The 20,047-nt window shown below is 38.4% G+C and overlaps 1 protein-coding gene across 1 annotated transcript in view; it reads left to right on the top strand.

The window, feature by feature from the left end:
* The window catches only part of TAF1B (TATA-box binding protein associated factor, RNA polymerase I subunit B), a 41,965-nt gene extending 36,793 nt beyond the window's left edge, over positions 1-5,172 (top strand). Inside the window, exons 13-15 of the mRNA XM_015820256.1 lie at positions 989-1,059; positions 2,390-2,612; positions 4,596-5,172. Coding sequence (XP_015675742.1) covers positions 989-1,059; positions 2,390-2,612; positions 4,596-4,788 — 487 coding nt within the window. The 3' untranslated portion in view covers positions 4,789-5,172. The remainder of the gene's footprint in view (positions 1-988; positions 1,060-2,389; positions 2,613-4,595) is intronic.
* Positions 5,173-20,047: the final 14,875 nt, after the last annotated feature.

Here is a 20,047-nt window from a genome sequence, read left to right on the forward strand (position 1 = left end):
TTCCAGAAGGACTACCGGTATCACTGCAGCTCTCCATCAATCTGGGCTTTATAGCAGAGTGGCTAGATGGAAGCCTCTCCTTAGTGCAAAACACATGAAAACCCTCTTGGAGTTTGCAAAAATGCACCTGAAGGACTCTCAGACTGTGAGGAACAAGGTTCTCTGTCTTATGAAACCAAGATTGAACTGTTTGGTCTCAATTCTAAACATTATGTCTGCAGGAAACCTGGCACTGCTCATCACCTGCCCAATATCATCCCAACAGTGAAGCATGGTGGCGGCGGCGGCATGCTGTGGGGTTGTTTTTCAGCAGCAGGGACTGGGAGACTGGTCAGGGTTGAGGGAAAGCTGAATGGAACAAAGTTCAGGGATATCCTCAACAAAAACCTGTTCCACAGCACTCAGGACCTCAGACTGGGCTGAAGGTTCACTTCCCAACATGACAACGATCCTAAGCACACAGCCAAGAGAACACAGGAGTGGCTTAGGGACAACTCTGTGAATGTTCTAGAGTGGCCCAGCCAGAACCCTATTGGACATCTCTGGAGGGACCTGGAAATGGCTGTCCATCGACAGTCCCCATCCAACCTAACTGAGCTTGAAAGGGATTTGCATGAAAGAATAGGAGAAAATCCCCCAATCCAGGTGTGCAAAGCTTGTCGTGTCGTACCCCAAAAGACTCGAGGCTATAATTTCTGCCAAAGGTGCTTCAACAAAATACTGAGTGAAGGGTGTGAATACTTAGGCCAATGTGATATTTCAGTTTTGTTTTTGTTTTTTAATAAATTTACAGGCAGTTCAAACATTCTGTTTTCACTTTGTCATTATGAGTACTGAATGTAGATTAATGAGAAAAAAATAATTTCAAAAACTGTAGAATTAAGCTGCAGCATAACAAAATTTACAAAAGTGAAGGCGATCTGAATACTTTCTGAATACACTGTAGATGTCTCCTGCATGCACCCACAACCATTATTTCATTTTTTAGGCGTTTATGGCTATGTGAGAAGCCACTATTGTATACAGCCACTGAAAAGTATGTTGTCCTCAAGAAGAAACGTGAGTATAGTTACTGTTACTTCCTTTTCCTAAAATATACACCATATTCCTTTTTGTTCAGAGAATGAGAAGCCAAAATAATTTGCTCTACAATTAAAGAACTAATTTTATTCATTTGCCTATTTGTTTGTTTATATGATTTATATGACTGCTCATCTTACACAGGTGACTTACCACTTTCCCTGTTTAGCCTGTTCCCCCTGTAGTTGAAATCACCTGACCATCTCCTTGGCCAGAAACTAGGCTTCCAACAGAAATTTCTCAGTGGCTACTTCCTTACTGAGGTCTAGTAGGTTATCCTCAGTGCAATTTGTCCATGCGCAGGAGGGCCCTCTTTTAACTTTGCCTGCATTCTTTTTCTCCTCAGGAGTAATCTAGTGTCGGCAGTGATTGCATAGAACACTTGGATTCTTCCAGAAAGGATTGTGCCACATATTTTCTTGGCCATTCATGGGAGGTCCCTGGCCACTAAGATTTTGCATTTCCATTTCTAGATAGATCAAGCGTGGTTTAAGCTTCCCTCAAAGTAGCTATGCCAGAGCAGGGCTTGAGTTTTATTATGCTCCTCTTTACTAACCTTTTTAGCCTTGATACGGCTGTCTTGGCTATATGTTTTCTTCTGAGAGAAGCGAGCCAGTAATTTTTGTTTCTTGGAAGTCTTTTTTCTAATGCTTCCTTAAATCCTGAGATTGCAAGTGCTCCTTTTGAAGCGTGTGTGAGTATGGATGGGGGTGAGGGTAGAGGGGCACATATAATTTCCTTACTGTGAATTTCTATTGTCTTAAGTGTCATGGAGGGGGGTTGGCCATCTTTATTTCTTCTGGGACCAGAAAGTTATAACAACAAAAGATCACAAATTAAACAACAAATTAATATTAAACAGCACTCCTGGAACTTCCTGTTTTGCATTTTTTTTTCTTATATTGCTTAACCATTCTAGTTTGTTGACAACTCCAGTTGTTAGAGCTTCCCATTTCAGACATGCTTTGGTGCCGGCTTGAACTACTGCATTGTTCTTTCAGTCTGATCTAGGAATTGAGATGATAGCTCCCCTTGAAGAGATTTTGATGGGGGGAGGGGGGAGGGATGGTCTTCGTATTGGATCCCATTTGCTTTGTATTGTATTTTGTTTTTATTGTTTATAATTCTGCTAGCTGCCCATGCTTAGTTTAGAATCAGGTAGTACCTAAATTGAAACCAATAAACAAACCAGACAAAATTAGAAATTTTGATCCTCCCTCACTTGCTGCTGGTAAGTGAAATATCTGGATATACCTAAAACAATCGTGAATGGTTGTACTTTATTATTGTAGTATTTTGTTCTGTACAGAGGTGGTAATGGATCTTCAGAGACAGTTTCGTACCCTGACTGGCTGCCTGGAACTAACTGAGAAACAAAAGCCTTCCCTTTTCCAGTTCAACTGGATGGAAGAAAGCACAAAAAAGGACTGTTTTCATGGGCATAGCCTTGAAGCAATTTTGCAACAAAAAGGAGATATCTTTACCCCTCTGAACAGAGACTATTGGTTGTGTACAGTTAAAAAGCGCAAGAGGTAAGTTTTTAATGCTCTTGTTGAAAATGCATGCTGAATGTTCCATTTTAAAATGGTTGAATTAAATTGTCTATATTAGAGCACCAAACTGGAGTCCTAATGTGGCAGTTGGTGATCCAATCGAGAGATTGCCAAAAGTTGTGTCAGGCGTGAAATTCCAGTTAAACTGACAACATGCTTATGCACAGGAATTTATTCAACTGATGGTTAACACTATTTTGGCACTAGATAAGGGTCAGTGGGATGCAAGAGGGGTTGAACTTAGTCCATTTGTGGCCACATAGAGAGACTAGGCTGATTCCTCTTTTGACTTGGTCCCCAGATTCTTCCACTCCTTCTCCTACAAGTTGTTAACAAAATAAAATAAAAAATTTAAAATGACCAAGGAATATTATTAATCACATGATCTGAGAGGAATCCTATTAACTATGAGCATTGTAATTAATTTTAGATGTAAATGATATATTTTTGGTTTTACATTGTTTTATTCTGCTTTTCTTTTATATTTTATATTTGTATTAGTTATTATAATCTTATATAAATATAAACTTATATTTAAATTTAATTTTTTTTTAAAGTAAGCTCCAGTAAGGCTATAGAAAGTCTTAGAGACGTTTTCCACATGCATCAGACCAATTATATTATGAATTTAACAATGGCTACAATAGATGACTTTGAACTGTCTTGTAAACCTTGTCTATCAATATAAATTTGGAAGTCCCAGGGCTCCATGTGGCCACAAAATCTACTTTTTAAACACTATAGATGTTAAGTGTGGCTGGCAAAAATTGTGGCAAATGATAAACAGAGGTTTTCTACCAGTTTTCAATGGAAAATCAAACAAAAACGGCATATAAACAGTCAAATAGATTTAAGCACATTTAATAAACTCTGGAAAAAATTATATTGTCACTATCATTGAAAATCTTAATGTTCTGATGGCATCATCTTGCCTGCTGTGACTTTTAGCTATCTCAATATATTGGAAAAACAATTACTGTACTAGCTGTTGAGTCTTACAAAAATGCTATGCCTATGATACATCTAAATGAATATAGTATGGTGGCTGTTGGTAATCAATAAGACTAAGACAACTCCATCAATCCAATTAGTCATTAAACTCAGTTTTTAAAGAGGATTGTATAGTTTTGTTTCCTTTAATTTTGCCATTAGAGACAATGAGAGCTGATACTTTCCAGTACCACTCCATCTTTTCCCCAGATTATGTGACTATGACTGAATTGAAGTTATCGTTTTTAACATTTATGTTTCTGGATCCTTATCTAAATTTCTGCCTCAGAGTGTAACAACCTATGTGTAGATGGGGACTGTATGACTTTACAGATTTCTTTTGAAGGCAAATAATGCAAAAAATTATAGACTACATCCAATATTATAGATTATTCAGTGAGACTTTCCTTCACCTCATTTTACCTCATTTGCTAAATGTATCCTGTTCTACTTAGGAAAATCTATATTTTAGGGGAAGGACCATGAATCTGAAATTATGATTTGTTCTACAGATAGAATATCATCTGTCTGATACCATTGCATACTAAGTATCTAAGTGCTTAGCAGTAAAGAACATCTGAAGATCTGTAATGGTTTCATTGAGGGCCATCTGGTCTAGCATTATGGCTAACCAGATGCATCCAGGAAGCTAACAAACTTGGACAGGCCCTCTTCCCTGTTTGTCTTTTATCAGCAAATATTTTGGACATAATTCCTGAGATTCCAGAATTAGTACATAGACATTAAAACCAAGAATCAAATAAATAGCTCTATCTTCATGGATTTACCTTGTATGTTGTTTATTTGTATTTATATCTTGCTTTTCCTCCAAGGAAATTGACTATGGATCTTTCTTCATTTTAAGCCCACAAGATGATTAATATTTGTGATTTGGTCTCTTTGTTCTGAACATTGTAATTTTAGAATACACTTGTGCTACTTTTCTTACAACATTATTTCTTTCTTTGTTAGGCCGCGCAATCCTCGCAGTCGATACATTGAATCAGATTTTCCCCATACCTACCGGTTTATGCTAGATCTGTTTTCCTTCCTCCTAAGAGTGCAGCCCTATCTCATCCACGAAGAAGTATCTACGATAGAACATAAACTGTTTCATTCCAAATTTCATATGAAGTCCAGAATATTCAAAGTTCAAAAAAAGTGAAAAGTCTTAAGTCCAGTGACTATTGTAACGAAGACCTATAGTAACCAAAAATAATCCATGTACGTTTCATGCTCCCATCTCATTAATGCCATGGAAATTAAGAGAGATGCAATCCTGTCTGCAATTAGTTTATATTTAGATCAGCTTCAGACATCAAATGCCCAATCTAACAACCAAGCTTTGCGAAGGGAAAAATCAGTGATGAGTGTGAACACTACCTCTGTTTTCTCAGGTCTCTCCTGCCTAGCAGCCTTTGTTTTGTAGAAGATGAACCAGTTTGTTAAATAACAGTTTTCTGCAAAATGCATATAATATTGGGGAAACCCCATTTCCTAAGCATCCAGTTTGGGAAACGTTTGAGTGTGTGATTCATACAAACTGGGTTTGCAAGCTAAATTTGTTGGACCAGTACAGGGGTAGGCAACCTTGGCTCTTTTATGACTCGTGGACTTCAACTCCCAGAATTCCTGAGCCAGCGTGGCTCAGCATGGAACCCTCTCCCTTTCCCCTCAGCATGGCTGGCTGAGGAATTCTGGGAGTTGAAGTCCATGAGTCATAAAAGAGTCAAGGTTGCCTATCCCTGGACTAGTATTATGTTTGAACTGAATCTTGCACATCCATTCCTCAGGAAAATTGTAGAAAAGATGAGATCTGACAACCAAAGTTTGTTTTTTTCCGTGCAATACCAAGGATGTTGTAAAATGTTCATACATTTAATTTATATTGTATAATATAAACAGTATAGATAATATTTTCTTTATATTACCTCTATAATATTTTTCTCATTAAAGTGTATTTATTACTGCAAAAAATAAAACTTGATATATTAAAATGTTACCTTGTTGGAAATTAAAACTAAATCTGAATCTCGTGAAACAGTAAACCGTGTGTTACAATGCCTTGTCTCAAAGCGCGGAGGCGGGTTCCGACTTTTCAATCTGATTCTCTGAACAGTTTCAGTCTCAGCCCTTCCTAATTTTCTCTTTGATTCTTTTATATTTTAGAAAGTAGATTACTCATAAGAGTAGCTAAAAATGGCCATAACATTGAAAGGTAAAGGGATTTGGGGTTTTTTCCCCTTTTTGTTTGTTTTGGGGAGGAGTATCAAATGTACCTGAGAGAGGGTCAGGGATATCTCACTTCCTAATGATGCTTTTGAAGAACTTGGAATACTAGTTGATTACAAACTGAATGTGAGTGAACAGTTTAACAAGGTTGCAAAAGTAGCAGATGTAATTTTAGGCTGCATCAACAGAAGAGCTGTTTCTTAGTCATGAGAAGTGACCCACTTAATCTGTTTTGGTCAGATCCTCAGCCCCACCCCTCTGTTCTGGGTGCCTTGTTTCAAGATGGTTTTAGACTAGAAAAGGAATTGGAGAGAAGGGCAGTGAGGATTATCAGAAGAGTGAGAACAGAATCCTGTCAAAAGATAGAATAAACTTAGAACTTTAGCGCTAAAGAAAAGCTGAGGGAATTCTTCAAACACTGAAAGAATGTCGCACATAAGAAAATAAAAAGAGACCAGTTCTCTATTATTCCATCACATAAGACCTGAAATAACAATTTAAGTGATGGAAAGGTAGATAACCATTGAATTCTAGGAGGGAAAAAGTAATCTAATCAGTGACAATAGAACTGAATATGCAAAGAGCTGGTAGAGTGAACAGGAAGGGACATTTTATCATGTAAAAAAGCTAAAGAAATTTGGATACAAATACATACAGTCCCCTAATTCAGAAGATTTTAAAGATTAAAGTCTTGGGGGACTAATAGGCGACTAGAAAAAGGTCATGGATATGACAACTGCAGCAAGATTATTATATGCTCCAAAGTGGAATGATTCAACACTACCCACAATGGAGGAATGGCTGGTGAAGTTGGGGAAATTTGCAGAAAAGGCTAAATTAACTTTTTTTTATTAGAGAAAAGACAGTCATCTACATCAGAGGTCCCCAACCTTTTGGGCACTGATTACGTGGAGAGAGGTTTTCCCATGGACCGGAGGGGGCGTGGTTTTGTGTGCTGCCTGCATCCCACAGATGGGGTTTTGCTTGTTTGTGCGGCCCGGTTGCTGGCAGGCCGCAGCCCAGCACCGGTGCACGGACTGGGGGTTGGGGGACCCCTGATCTACATTTATGGCTGAATTAAAATCTCTTATAGCCTTTTGTATGAAACAAAAAAAATGCACTTTTGATTTGCGGTTTTGATGATTAGAAAAAAATTGGAAAATAGAAAAGGTAGCTTTTTTGTAATCATAAGGTAAGAGATAGCTTTGTACTCATTTGCTACAAAGGAAATTGAAAGCTGCTTTCTTTTTGTATATTGAGGGGTTGTTTTTTTTCTCTCCCCCCCCCCCTCTTTATTCTCTTTATTCTGTTAGACTAAAGTTTGTGTTAGAATTTTGTTCTCTTGGTTTCCCATATTGAAGGAAAGGGTTGAGGTCAATAGCCTAAGTGGCCCCTTCTTGCTGTAGTATTTCAAGGTTTTAAAAGAATTGTCATGCCTAGTCAGATTTTCATTTTATTACACTATTCAAGTTAAACTTGTAATACTAGACTACTACAGGTTCAAATTTGGTTTTCCTGGACCTTACAATTTCAAGTTAAACTCCACCCTGCTTCTGAGATACAATATTAACTTATAACTAATAATATAGCCGTGTTTAATTGCTTACCTCTTTTTGAAAAATGGGGTGTATTTAATGACAGATACAACTTTATTTTGGAACCACAGGGAGTCAATTCTGTTTTTCCTACTGCTTATCTTGAACCAGTCCTGGTCTAAACAATTTGTTGTATTCTTTTTGGGATGCTGGAGCAATTTAATATCCAGTACACAAAACTAAAACTATTTTTTTTTTGTCCTTGTATTTTGGTGTAAACAATCCAGGATTTACAAATAAAAGGTGCCACACTTCTTAAGCAGCTGATCTCTTAAGCATTCAGCATTTTATGAATTAAATCGCAAATAAAAGGCAGAGAAATAGTGCAAAGTAATGCATAACCTTTCTGGGGATCGTGTTTTAAGGGAAAATAGAAAGTGGAAAAAATATCTAGAAGAAGTCAGTAGCAAACCTCTTCTAAGAAAACTGCGTACCTTCCATGTATCTGGAATGGAATGTATTGGAAGTTAAGGAGACTGGTTTTATTTATATGAGCCTAGAACACCAAGTGCTTTAAGTCCACTTCACATTATGTTGAGGTGGAGCTGTATTTCTCAAGCAGCTAAAAGTGGAATCACCTGGGGGTAAGGTGTGAGGCTCTAAATAATAACTCTAAAAAAGTTAATTATTTTTCTGTTCATATTCAGATTAGCATTCTTTGTTCTCTTCCCAAATGCAAAATCAGCAATTTGGACATGTCCAAAGCTTGGACATCTCATAGAGGGGAACAAATATTCTATCAACTCCCCTCTATAGTGCCTCCAGATAAATCAAAGATGTAAAAATAGAAGATGAAAGTATGGTTTCATTCGATGTCACAGCATTCTTTACACCCATAGATCTAGAATTGCACAACGTATTAGGCCGGTTTTGCCATTGCCGGCAATGGGGCGGCCTGCGGGCCAGCAGTTTGACACCCCTGATCTAGAAGGAATAAAAGATCCACAGCAGCCTAAACAACAACAACCTAGTCAAATACACTAAGATTGAAATACCCAGAACCATAAGCCTCATCAATCTCTGACTCACTACCAACTTTCAGTTTCATAGACAAATAGACCAACAAATATGAGGAACACCCATGGGATCACCAGTCTTAGGATCCAGCAGAGGCCATAATTCAACATCTAAAAACTATAATAGCACTCCAACATGTGCAACTAAAAGTATGGATCCAGTATGTAGATGACACCTCCATTGTAATAAAAAAAAGGAACAACTAGAAAAGAAAGACACATGAAGCAACAACATTTTGAAATGAATAAAATTCACAAGGGAAGAAAGCAACAAGACATTACCATCCCTGGATATCCTCATCAGCAGAAGAAATGACAGCAAATTAGAAAAACAAGCCTGTTGAAAAACAACTCATAACTAACCAAGTACTCCATTGCCAAGGTAACAACCCAACCTCCCATAAGAGAAGCTGTGTAAGAACATTACTCAGATGAGTACAAATGCACATTAACCCAGAACACCAGAAAAAGGAAACAGGCTGCCTATACATCTTCCAACGGAATGGATACCATGCAACATTATCAAAGTGTACCTGACTATAGATATTTAACTCGCTACAGCACAATTAATACAATCCCTGAAAAGGATAACACTGCCATACAACAAAAACAACTCAGAAACAACCATATGGTATAGCACATAAACCAAGTAAAGCCCTCCAAAACATCTCTAGTAAACCACACAGTAGACCCAATAGCTCAACAACACTCCCTAGAGTTATTTTCATCTGAGGTGGGCAGCTAAACATATATGATCAATAAAAAACAGAAGCCATCTGCAACATACAGTGTAAGGACTAACAGCCACTATGTAGGATAGAAGGCAGAAGATAGCACAGCAATGAACACCAATTAGCAGTCACAAGACAATGAAAATTCACAACACATGGACAGACTCAACCATAATTTCATCTGGGAAACTGAGCATCTAAGGCCAAGCTAAATTCAAAACCACGGGAATTCTTGGAAATGCAGTATTTAGACAAATCAGCCATTAATAGACGCATAGTGATAAATCACATTTACACACTATTAAAAAGAGACAATAAAAAGCTAAGACAGAAACAGACTAGAATACATCTATTTCAGCAGCTTATAGCCAAATAAACAGGGATTAACATCAGACAAACAATCAGAAAATAATGCTGTAATTAAGAAACTACCAAGGAGAAAAACCCTCACCAACACTGGCAGTACAAGCTATATTGTGTGTAAACAAGGAGCAATCCCACACTCACTAGCACTGATGAAGTTATTTAGTAATGAAATGTCTGCAAGTGAACAACCAAACTCAGAGAGCACCCAGGACTTCACAATTCAACTCTGAGCTACATATATACTCTTCTATTGGAATCAGCGGTTCATTTCTGTTTTACACATTCTTGTATTTTTGTTTCCTTCTCTGTCAGCCTGTGCTCTGCTTCCCATCTCAAACCTCTGTGGAAAATACTGAGTAATGAGGATCACAGTGAGGCTGATAAGGAAACTGAATATCACAGATCTTGTCCATATACCTTGGGTTAGAAGTGGGTGGACAAAAAAAAGGATGACTGGACAACTATTTGTCTGGAATGGTATAGGGCAGGGGTAGGCAACCTTGGCTCTTTTATGACTGGTGGACTTCAACTCCCAGAATTCCTGAGCCAGCCATGCTGAGGGGAAAGGGAGAGGTTTCCAAGCTGAGCCATGCTGGCTCAGGAATTCTGGGAGTTGAAGTCCACGAGTCATAAAAGAGCCAAGGTTGCCTACCCCTGGTATAGGGTCTCCTGGGCAGTGGGTTGGACTAAGGTCCTTTCCAACTGTTATACAGGTAGTCCTCAACTTACGACCACAACTGAGCCGCAGATTTATGTTGCTAAGTGAGAAATTTGTTAAGTGAGTTTTGCCCCATTTTACGACTTTTTGTTTGCCACATTTGTTAAATGAATCCCTGCAGTTGTTAAATTAATAACACCATTGTTCAGTGAATCTGGTTTCCCCATTGACTTGGCTTGTCAGAAAGTTGCAAAAGGTAAATCACATGGCTCCGAGTGTCAGTTGTCAAGCATCCAAATGTAAATCATGTCACCACGGGGATGCTGTGATGGTCATAAGTGTGGAAAATGGTCATAAGTCACTTTTTTCAGTGCCGCTGTAACTTCGAATGGTAAGCTGAGGACTTACCTGCATTGCATTCTGAACTTTATGGCACAGGGCCTGGATACCTGAGGGACCACTGATCTCCAATTGTTTCTGCCTGCCCAGTATGTTCTGGCAGAGGGAGTATGCGCAGGCCCTTCCTATTAAATGCAGTCATCTTGTGGCACCAAGGAAGTGTGCCTTGTTTGTCACAGTCTTTGCTCTCTGGAACAGCCCCCCCCCCCCAAATTCAGACATTGCCTCTCTCCTAGAGTCCTGGAAAGCTCTTTTGGTCCCAGGCCTGGACTTCATGAGTGGGATTGTATGTTTTTAACTGTTTTTATTGTTTTGTATTTGTAAGCCACCCAGAGTCTATGGGTGTGGGCAGCTATAATGAATTTAAATAAGTAATTAATAATGATTGATAGTAATGTTCTTTTAATTGTGTATCTCCAGTTCTACTTTTGATTTAATAGCAGTCCTCCTTGCTTCAGACACAGAACACTAATACTGTAACCGGTACTTTAGCATTCTTTAATAATTAGGCCCTAATATACTTTTTAATTCAATAAAAATTCAGTCTTCTTGCCAGAACTGTCCAGGTGACTTTCAACAGTGTAAAAAAGTGCACAAATGCCAAATTAATAAAATACCACAACAGTCAATACTATGTATCGTCCTGGAAAAGGAAACTTGCATTTTAAGAAATGATATCTGCATATGAAATTATTCAGCTCATCAAGGAAAATGTCTGCTAAAACAACAGCATCTTGAACAGAAGCAAGGGTGTGTCTGGGTTGAATTTCCCAGGAAGCGAATTCCATACTGTAATCAGGTGCAGCTACAGAGAATTCAGTAATTCCTCCAGATTTGGGCAACAAACAATTATGTTATGATTATCAGCAGAATGTATAAAACAATTTCCCTTACTAAATTTAAAGCAGTGTTTTTCAAAATTGACAACTTGAAGACATGCGGATTTCAACTCCCAGAATTTCCTAGCCATACATCTTCAAGTTGCCAACTTTGAAAAACATTTATTTTAAAGGAATAATAGGGCCCAGTAGCAATAGTAATAGCAGTTAGATTTATATACCACTTCACAGTGCTTTACAGCCCTCTGTAAACAGTTTATAGAGTCAGCATATTGCCCCCTACAATCTGGGTCCTCATTTTACTAACCTGGAAAGGATGGAAGGCTGAGTCAACCTTGAACCGGTCTGAATTGAACTCCTAGAGTGAGCAGTGAGTTAGCCTGCAATACCACTGTGCCATCATGGCTGATATAACCTATTAGGTATCCTAGATCTGTATTAACTGCAGTAATAAATACATTGAATTGCACTTATAGCTAACGTACAGTGGGAGAAATTCATTGTAATATAGGTTACAGACATAGATTTACAATTCTGATTTTTGCTACCATATTCTTGCCTGGGTAAAATTCCTACTGAAAAAATAAAATTCCAACTGAAATCTCTGAATGGCAGTCCTACAAAGAGGGTGTTGCAACAATGTCTAAGCGAGATTGAAGTCCTATGCTTATTTGGAAATAAGCCAGTTACAAAATAGGATTTACTTCTGATTAGATATACATAGGATTAGATTACCATCACCTGGTCTGATCTCCTAGCTTAAGCTTGACAATTGTCCCTAAAGCTAGATGACATCCAAGCATTCAGAAGCAAAAAGAGGTTCAGAAATTTTCACCCTGTGGATTTATACTTTCATACTTTTATAAAGTATGGGGTGCCATGAACAAGCTCCATGTTCAGATTCTTAAAATAGAGTGAAGTGGGAGGGCAACAAAGCTTTAGAACATTTTTTCAAAGCAGGATGATGTTATCTCCCAAATCAGTAGGGTAATAGTCTCTCTTTGTGCTAGCAAGCCAATAAGCTAGTAGAAAAGCTTTCAAGATATATTTGTCACAAATTAGAAGGGGGGAAATCCAAGAGCAGAGCCCATAAGGAAGCAAAGTTGGATATTCCTTTTTGTTTATGACGTGTTTGCCACGTTCTAACTTAAATGATACCATTTTTTTTCACAATTTTTACATAAATAATTCAGTGTTAAAATTGACTGAAATTCTTCTGTGTGTTTCGAAAGTTGAATTTGTGAAGTAAGAATAAAGCCTTAGTGAATTTAGGTAAATTTATTCTTGGCTCAGGTTACCATAAAATTGCTGTTATACTCTGTAAACCTATTAAGGAGATATTAGTGGTTTGATCTTGTGTGTCTGCATTTATAATGAAAAAAATAAACCATTGATTTAATTTCTCTAACTATAAGTAGAAGAATACATATATCTGTCCATCATCCATCCATTCTAGGGGCTCTAGAATGATTGAACAGGCTACCCAAAAATATTCTATACTTTGCCAAATTCTATTGCTAACTTTAAGATACTTCCCGTTTCTCACACTTTAAAACAAAGAATATATCTGTTTCTCTAGAGGGTTGAGGTATGTTTTTCTTACAACATTCGACATCTGACAGTACACAGATGTCCTTGCCTCTAGGAAGGAAAACCCTTCAGACATTATAGATTTTCAATAAAAACATTAGAGTTGATTTCCTCTGTAATATATGGGGCAGCTTTGAGTAATGTGTTAAATATTAGGACTGTACACACTTTGAAAATTATATGGAATCATTATTTTGGACCATAGTAATACATTTTTCAAACAGGTTTCTTGAGGGTTCCACTTCGAATAGTAACGCGAATGCTTTGAAGAGCAAATGATGAGTAATTAATTGAAGATACTCCAATAGCAATACAAGCAATATGAGCCATCTCATGACTGGTTTGAGTCATCAAACTGACTGGCTTAAATCATTAACAAAAATAATAGAGGGCATACTGCTACCTGCTAATTTATCTTCAGTAACAAAAAAAGGTAGCTATGTTGGCTGTAAGAAAAAGATTCAATACTGCAGCAACTATGCCAATTCAAGGTCTACCCTTTGTTTCTACAGCTCATCAGACTGTAAAAGGTTTACTGTGTATTACTGGCTGAACCTTTGTTCCTTAGAAAAGGACACGATTTTTGAGCATTTTGGAAATTCTCAGAGCATATCATGGGTGCATTTGGGTCATTATTACATAAGTTCAGGCAGTCACAAAACAATTTACCAAAAATCAAATTGCGGACACTGTTCCCTGATAGCTTGTTTCTCCTTTTGCAAACAAGGTAGGGTTGAGAAGAGTCAGTAAAGAGTGGAAGGAGTAGTAAAAGAATACCAATAGAAGAGAATATTTGCAGCTCAGGATTGAACTATGGAATCCTTTGTGGTCTCTGAGCTTGCGTGTCTTCTTGCAGACATTTCTTTATCCAGCTAGCTAACATCGTCAGTGCTCTGATAATACTACCTAGTTGGGTAACAGAACGTCTGCAAGAAAACAACCAAGCTCAAAGGCTACCAAGCACTCCACAGAGAAAAGAGTGCTTAAAAAAAAGGAAAGGATGCTCCACAAAAGTGACAAATGTTTTGAAATGATTATTTGATCTGCAGATATAAAAGCATGTCATGGCTCATTGCCCAATCTATCATAATAATAAAATAAGAGTCGGCTGCTATCATGACTGTTTCACTTTCCTTGGGAATGTTCTTCCTCTATTGATGAGTTAGGAAGGACCAGCCTAATCTGGGAATGCTGGAAGGTTTCTACAGCCTCATGCCGTGAAACAATGGTTCTCAACTGGGTAGCATGTTTTTTTATTGGCGAGTCTCAGAAGTAATCTACATGGGACACAAGATAAGTCACGTAGAATTTCAATGAAATCTTTTAACCGATAAATAATTATAACGCCATACAACTGTCCATACAAATGTCCTGGGAGAGAGTTGGTTCCCTCACTGTGGGACCCCAGGTGCTTTCACAGAAAGTAACCAGTAGGAATTGAAAGACTGAAAACCAGAGCTGTAAACAGCTTCTCTCAACTCCAGTGTAAATTACAGCAATGTTACAAGTCTTACTTCTGCTTGGCCCATTAGACAAATGTGTTGCAGCCGCCCAGTCTGTGCAACAAAAGGGTGTTACTTCACTGAAAGCAGCTCTGTGAATGGAATCACCGATGAATCAGCCTGCTTGAAGTGGGAGCTGCAGCTTTCTTCTGAATGTTTAATTCAAACAAATTTAGAGGCAAACATTTGGCATTTTGAGAGTAGAGGGAGATATGAAAAGGAAGTATAAAAACAACCAGCTAAGTACTTTCCCAGATTTGCACTTCTTCACACGAGGATCTTTTAACCCTGTTTGTCTCTCTTCCCTCTTTATAATATTTTTTTTCTCCTCTTCCTCCTCTCTGCCCCTGGGGGTGACCTGTCCATATTTCCTTGATGAAAAAGTGGGTAATTTTAAAATCTAAGGGACTGGTTTGGACAAAACTCAGCAGCACTTTTTTGTGCGGCTGCTGATAAAAACAGGATCACCAACATGATCGCTAACATCCAATAACGGATATGGCACAACAAGAAGAAGAAAAGGCAATTGGAATTAGAAGATCATGAATTGAGATTTGGGTGGCACGGTTATGGTATGAGAAGTCTAAAGTTACTGTAGCATTTAAGAATCGTTTTGTGATTTGCCATTGGATTTTTCTAGGGTGCTGTTTCAACTTTTAATTGGATGGCCACCTACAAATATAATAGACAGCATTCTTTTTCTGTTATGAGTGAGAAAAATACCACAATAAAGACCACAAAGAGCTAATGGGGAGGCTAATGAGTTGGACTGCAAGAATCAGGTTCAAGTCTTCCCATCATCATGAGTCTCACTGGATGACTTGGATTAATTACTCTCTTGCAGCCATCCAACTCCCAGCTCTTTAGGGACAAAGCATTTTATTTATCCAATAAAATGACGATTTTATAAAAATTCTGCAAAAAAAAAAATACAGTTAAGTTTGATTACAAAAAGTTTGTCCAAGACTCAGAATAGACATACATACATGAATATACATTGTACATGTATATGTACAATGTATATTCATAGGAAGGCTCAAAAAATTCAGGATGATGCATGTAATAAAGGACTTTCAATTACACAGCCATGACTGCCTTGTTGGGTTTTTCTATTCTTTCTCCACCGTGAACACCTCAAATACTTACCCATCCTGTAATTCGTTTGGGCCAAGCAATAGTATGGAAAGTGCAGAGAGAAGCAAGAAATGCAAGCCCCCAAAAGGTAAGAAGAAGAAAAGGAAATACAATTACAAACTACTTCATTTAACCAACACCACACACTGTACCTCTTCACATCTCTTTTCCAGACAATGTTCATACATTTCTTTATACATTGATTTTTGCTCTTTAGATTTCTATCCTTTCAACCAACTCAAACTCCATCAATCCTGATTTTTGTCCCTTCCTCCTCTCCCATTCATTCTTTTTTCATTTCTTTGATTTGAAATCTGATGCTCCTTTTCTCAATCTAACCAAATCACACCAGTGGTTTCGCCACCACGTCTTGGCCACTATGAATTCAACCCACATTAATTCATATCCCTCATTTTTCCTTGTCTCTCCCTGTTTCACCACACCCATTTCTTAACAATCCCACTTCATTCCACTTATTTTTATGTTTTTTCTTGACACACCCAATCCTCACCTCTATATAATAAAGTGGACAGACACAGACTCCTCTGCACAGGCATTTTAGTTGCTATCCATTATCTTTTGACTAGCATTTGGCTATTTTAAGATTCATGTATTTAATAAAATTTTTATTAAGACAAACAGTCAAAATCATGTTTCATTTTTCTGCCTCTCTGGACTTTCAGAGTTTCTTGTTTTATTACATCCTTTGTAACCATCTTTTTCTCTTTCTCCTCATCAGACAGCATCTTAGTTTTGGCCTCATTTCTGCTCTATACATTTTGTCTCCTCCTCAGCTCCCTTCACTTGATCATTCCTTTAAGCAATTTTTTTCCATACTTCCTATTAATGTGCAGGTAGTCCTGGACTTGTGACCAGGGCTTTTTTCCTCATAGAACGCCCAGAACGGAGTTCCGGCACCTTTTTTGGATGGAACCTTGTAGGGTAGGCAAGGCGGGTTGTATGACGTGTGTGAGTTCCGGCACCTTTTTTTTTTTTTTTTTTTTAGAAAAAAAGCACTGCTTACGACCATTTGTTTAATGACAGCTTGAAGTTATGACAGCCTTGGAAAAAGTTATTTACGACCTATCCTTGACGTTACAATTGTTGCACCTCCCCTGGAGTCATAAGGTCACAATTTGGGCACTTGGCAACCAGCTCACATTTATTGATGGTTGCAACAGCATCCCAGGATCACTTGATTGTGATTTGTGTGACATTCTGAGCTGGCTTCTCACCAAGCAAAGTCAATAGGGGAAATTAGATTTGCTTAACAACCACAGTAAAACTGGATGTAAAATCAGGTCTGGTCACATGATGATTCCCTTTACAACTGCTTTGTTTTACAACAGAAATCCAGGCCCCCAACTGTGGTCATAAATTGAGAATTACCTGTAGCAATTCGTACTTCTATGCAGTCTGTGATATACTTTTCATTCTGACTCACATACCTCCAAATCCTTTTTCCTTGTTTCTCCTTCTATTCATTGTGGAGAGTCACCTGTCTTGCAATATTTTTTTACACAGAAGTCAAATTTTCTCTTCCCTCAGCTCTGTTTTTATGCTGGTTTCTTTCATTTTTCTTCCATGTACATTTTTGTTTCCTGAAATCCTCTCTTGATATTAGCAAGAGATTATTTTTGCCACATTTAGAATCTCTCACCATCACTGTATCCTTCACTAATTCAATCTTTCATTGTAAACAAATGAATAAATCATGTTCTTAGAATTCTATTCATTCCTTTGCCATGTCTATATATTAATGGAGTTATGTTGAAATCATATAATCAAAACAAGTATATCTTTTTCTTAAAATTAGTTACTAAAGACTTTCATTCATTCTGGGATCTCCAAATGACAAATTCACTTTTTTATATCTTGTCTTGTTTTCACTATCAATTCATGTTACACAACCAAATTCCCCCCATGCCATTTTGCAATGTTGCACAATGCACAATTTCCCCTCAAACTCCTATTTGATTCCTCCATTATTACCATTCTACTATTGGAGTGTAACGTTTGCAGATTTTATTATTAAACTTTTGAATTGTGATTTATATGTGATTTGAATATTAAATGTTTCCTCCGTCAATGTCAATGTTACAAGTTTTGAACATTTGGTTATGGAGGCTTGGTAATGTAACTCTAAATTATGGAAAAATGGAGTTGATATACAAGACTCCAGTATGCCAATCTACAAGCAACAAAACTGAAATTGTCCAATTATCTTTTCAAAGGGCGGTGACTTTTAATGTTTTGGTGATAATTTTCATCTTTCATTAATGACTGAACTTACCCATATTTCAATGTCATAGTACAGCACTAGGAAATATAGAGATAAAACAAATGTCTAAATTCAAAAACCACACTTCATCAAGATATTTGCCTTGGGCAAGTCTCTTTATCCAATCCATTCTACTGGGAGGTTAAGATAGAAATCTGTATGACAAAACATTTTGTTTACAGCGTGTCTGCACGAACCTGTAGAATAGAATAGAATAGAATAGAATAGAATAGAATAGGAATAGGAATAGGAATAGGAATAGGAATAGGAATAGGAATAGGAATAGAATCTGGAAGAGAGCTTGGAGGTCTAGTCCAGCCCCCTGCTCAAGCAGGAGAACCTATACCATCTCAGACAAGTGACTGTCTAGCCTCTTTTTAAAAATCTCCAGTGATGGAGCACCCACGATTTCTGGAGGCAAGCTGTTCCACTGGTTAATTGTCCTCACTGTTAGGAAGTTTCTCCGTAATTCCAGGTTGCTTCTCTCTTTGGTCAGTTTCCAACCATTGTTTCTTGTCTTGCGGGAGAAGGGCGGTATATAAATTAAATTATTATTAAATTAAATTATTATTGCTGTCTGGTGCTTTGGTGAATAACGTGACCCCCTCTTCCTTGTGGCAGCTCCTCAAATACTGGAATATTGCTATCATGTCTCCCCTATTTCTTCTTTTCTTTAGACTAGCCAAACCAAAGTCCTGCAGCCGTTCTTCATATGTTTTAGTCTCCAGGCCTTTGATCATCTTAGTTGCTCTTCTCTGAATTTTTTCCAAACTCTCAACATCTTTTTTGTGATATGGTGACCAAAATTGGCTGCAGTGTTCCAGGTGTGGTCTTCATTCTATGCCTCTGTTTATACAACCCAGGATTGTATTAGCTTTTTTGGTTGCTGCTGCATGTTGCTGGCTCATGGTTAAGTGATCATCCACTAGGACTCCAAGGCCCCTCTCTCTGTTACTGTTTTTAAGCCAGGTCTTGCCCAATCTGTACTTATACATTTTGTTGGATAGAGCCCATTGTTCAAGTTTGTCAAGATCTTTTTAGATCCTTATTTGGTCTTCTGGGGTGTTGGCTACTCCTGCCAGTTTGGTGTGCCTTCAGAGGTCATCACATAAGGCCTAATCTCAGTCCTCAGAAATTGGAAGGCAAACCCAAAGTGAATAGGTTAATTAGCATCTTCGTTCTGGAACACTTTGGTAGACACGCATCTACTATCGGGTGTTTTGTGTGTTTTTTTTATTAGTCAACTATTTGCATAAAGCTCCATTGTAGGACATGCATCTTTCAGGTTGATGTTTATTTTGCGTCGCATTATTGGCTTTTTTCCGAGTAAAAAAAATTACCCGGAATATAGATTTTAGCCACACTTCTTCGAGATATTTGAGCCGCCTTTCAACGTTTATTCTATCAGAAAGGTAAAAAAATAGAAATTTAAATAGAAGTAGAATGCGCCCGCATTCTACATAAAAGTGAAATCGTGGAACAGGTTTGGATTTAGTTCCGGCAAGTGAAACAAACACACGGACCCAGAAATCCCCGCCCCCGCCCGTCGGAATCACCGTCAGTGACACACTTAAGATACGCTTAAATCCTCATTCCGATCTTGCGTCTCTTAACCACAACCAGGATTTAAATAACGCAACCGCGGCGTCTCTCTCAACTTCGCGGGGAGGGGGGGGGACGTTTACATAATTTGGCCCTTTCTTCCTCTCGACGGCCCCGAGGAGGTTCGAGGGGAGCCTGAACCGCGCCGTAGTAGCAGCGTCACAACAAGGCTACACTAACAGAACCTCCGCGGGATCCGATGCGATCCGCCGCCGGCGGAGCCCAACAAGGAACACACATCTACCTCAAAGTTCCATTTAGAACTCGGAGACACCGCTCGGCCCCGCCCTCTCCTCTGTCATCCTCCAATCGGGCGTGCCGCTGGGGCGTTGCTCCGCTCTCGTCCCATCCCACCCAGCACCAGCCTCTCGGCTCCAGCCAATGGGAAGCGAGGCGCAGTTGCGAATCCACCTGCGACTCCCGGGAGCCACCTGAGCGAGCGAGAAAAGCCGACAAAACCCGTTTGTGCGGCGATCTGT

This window comes from Protobothrops mucrosquamatus, unplaced genomic scaffold (assembly GCF_001527695.2).
Source record: "Protobothrops mucrosquamatus isolate PMUCROS unplaced genomic scaffold, P.Mucros_1.0 scaffold1100, whole genome shotgun sequence".
Lineage (NCBI taxonomy): Eukaryota > Metazoa > Chordata > Lepidosauria > Squamata > Viperidae > Protobothrops > Protobothrops mucrosquamatus.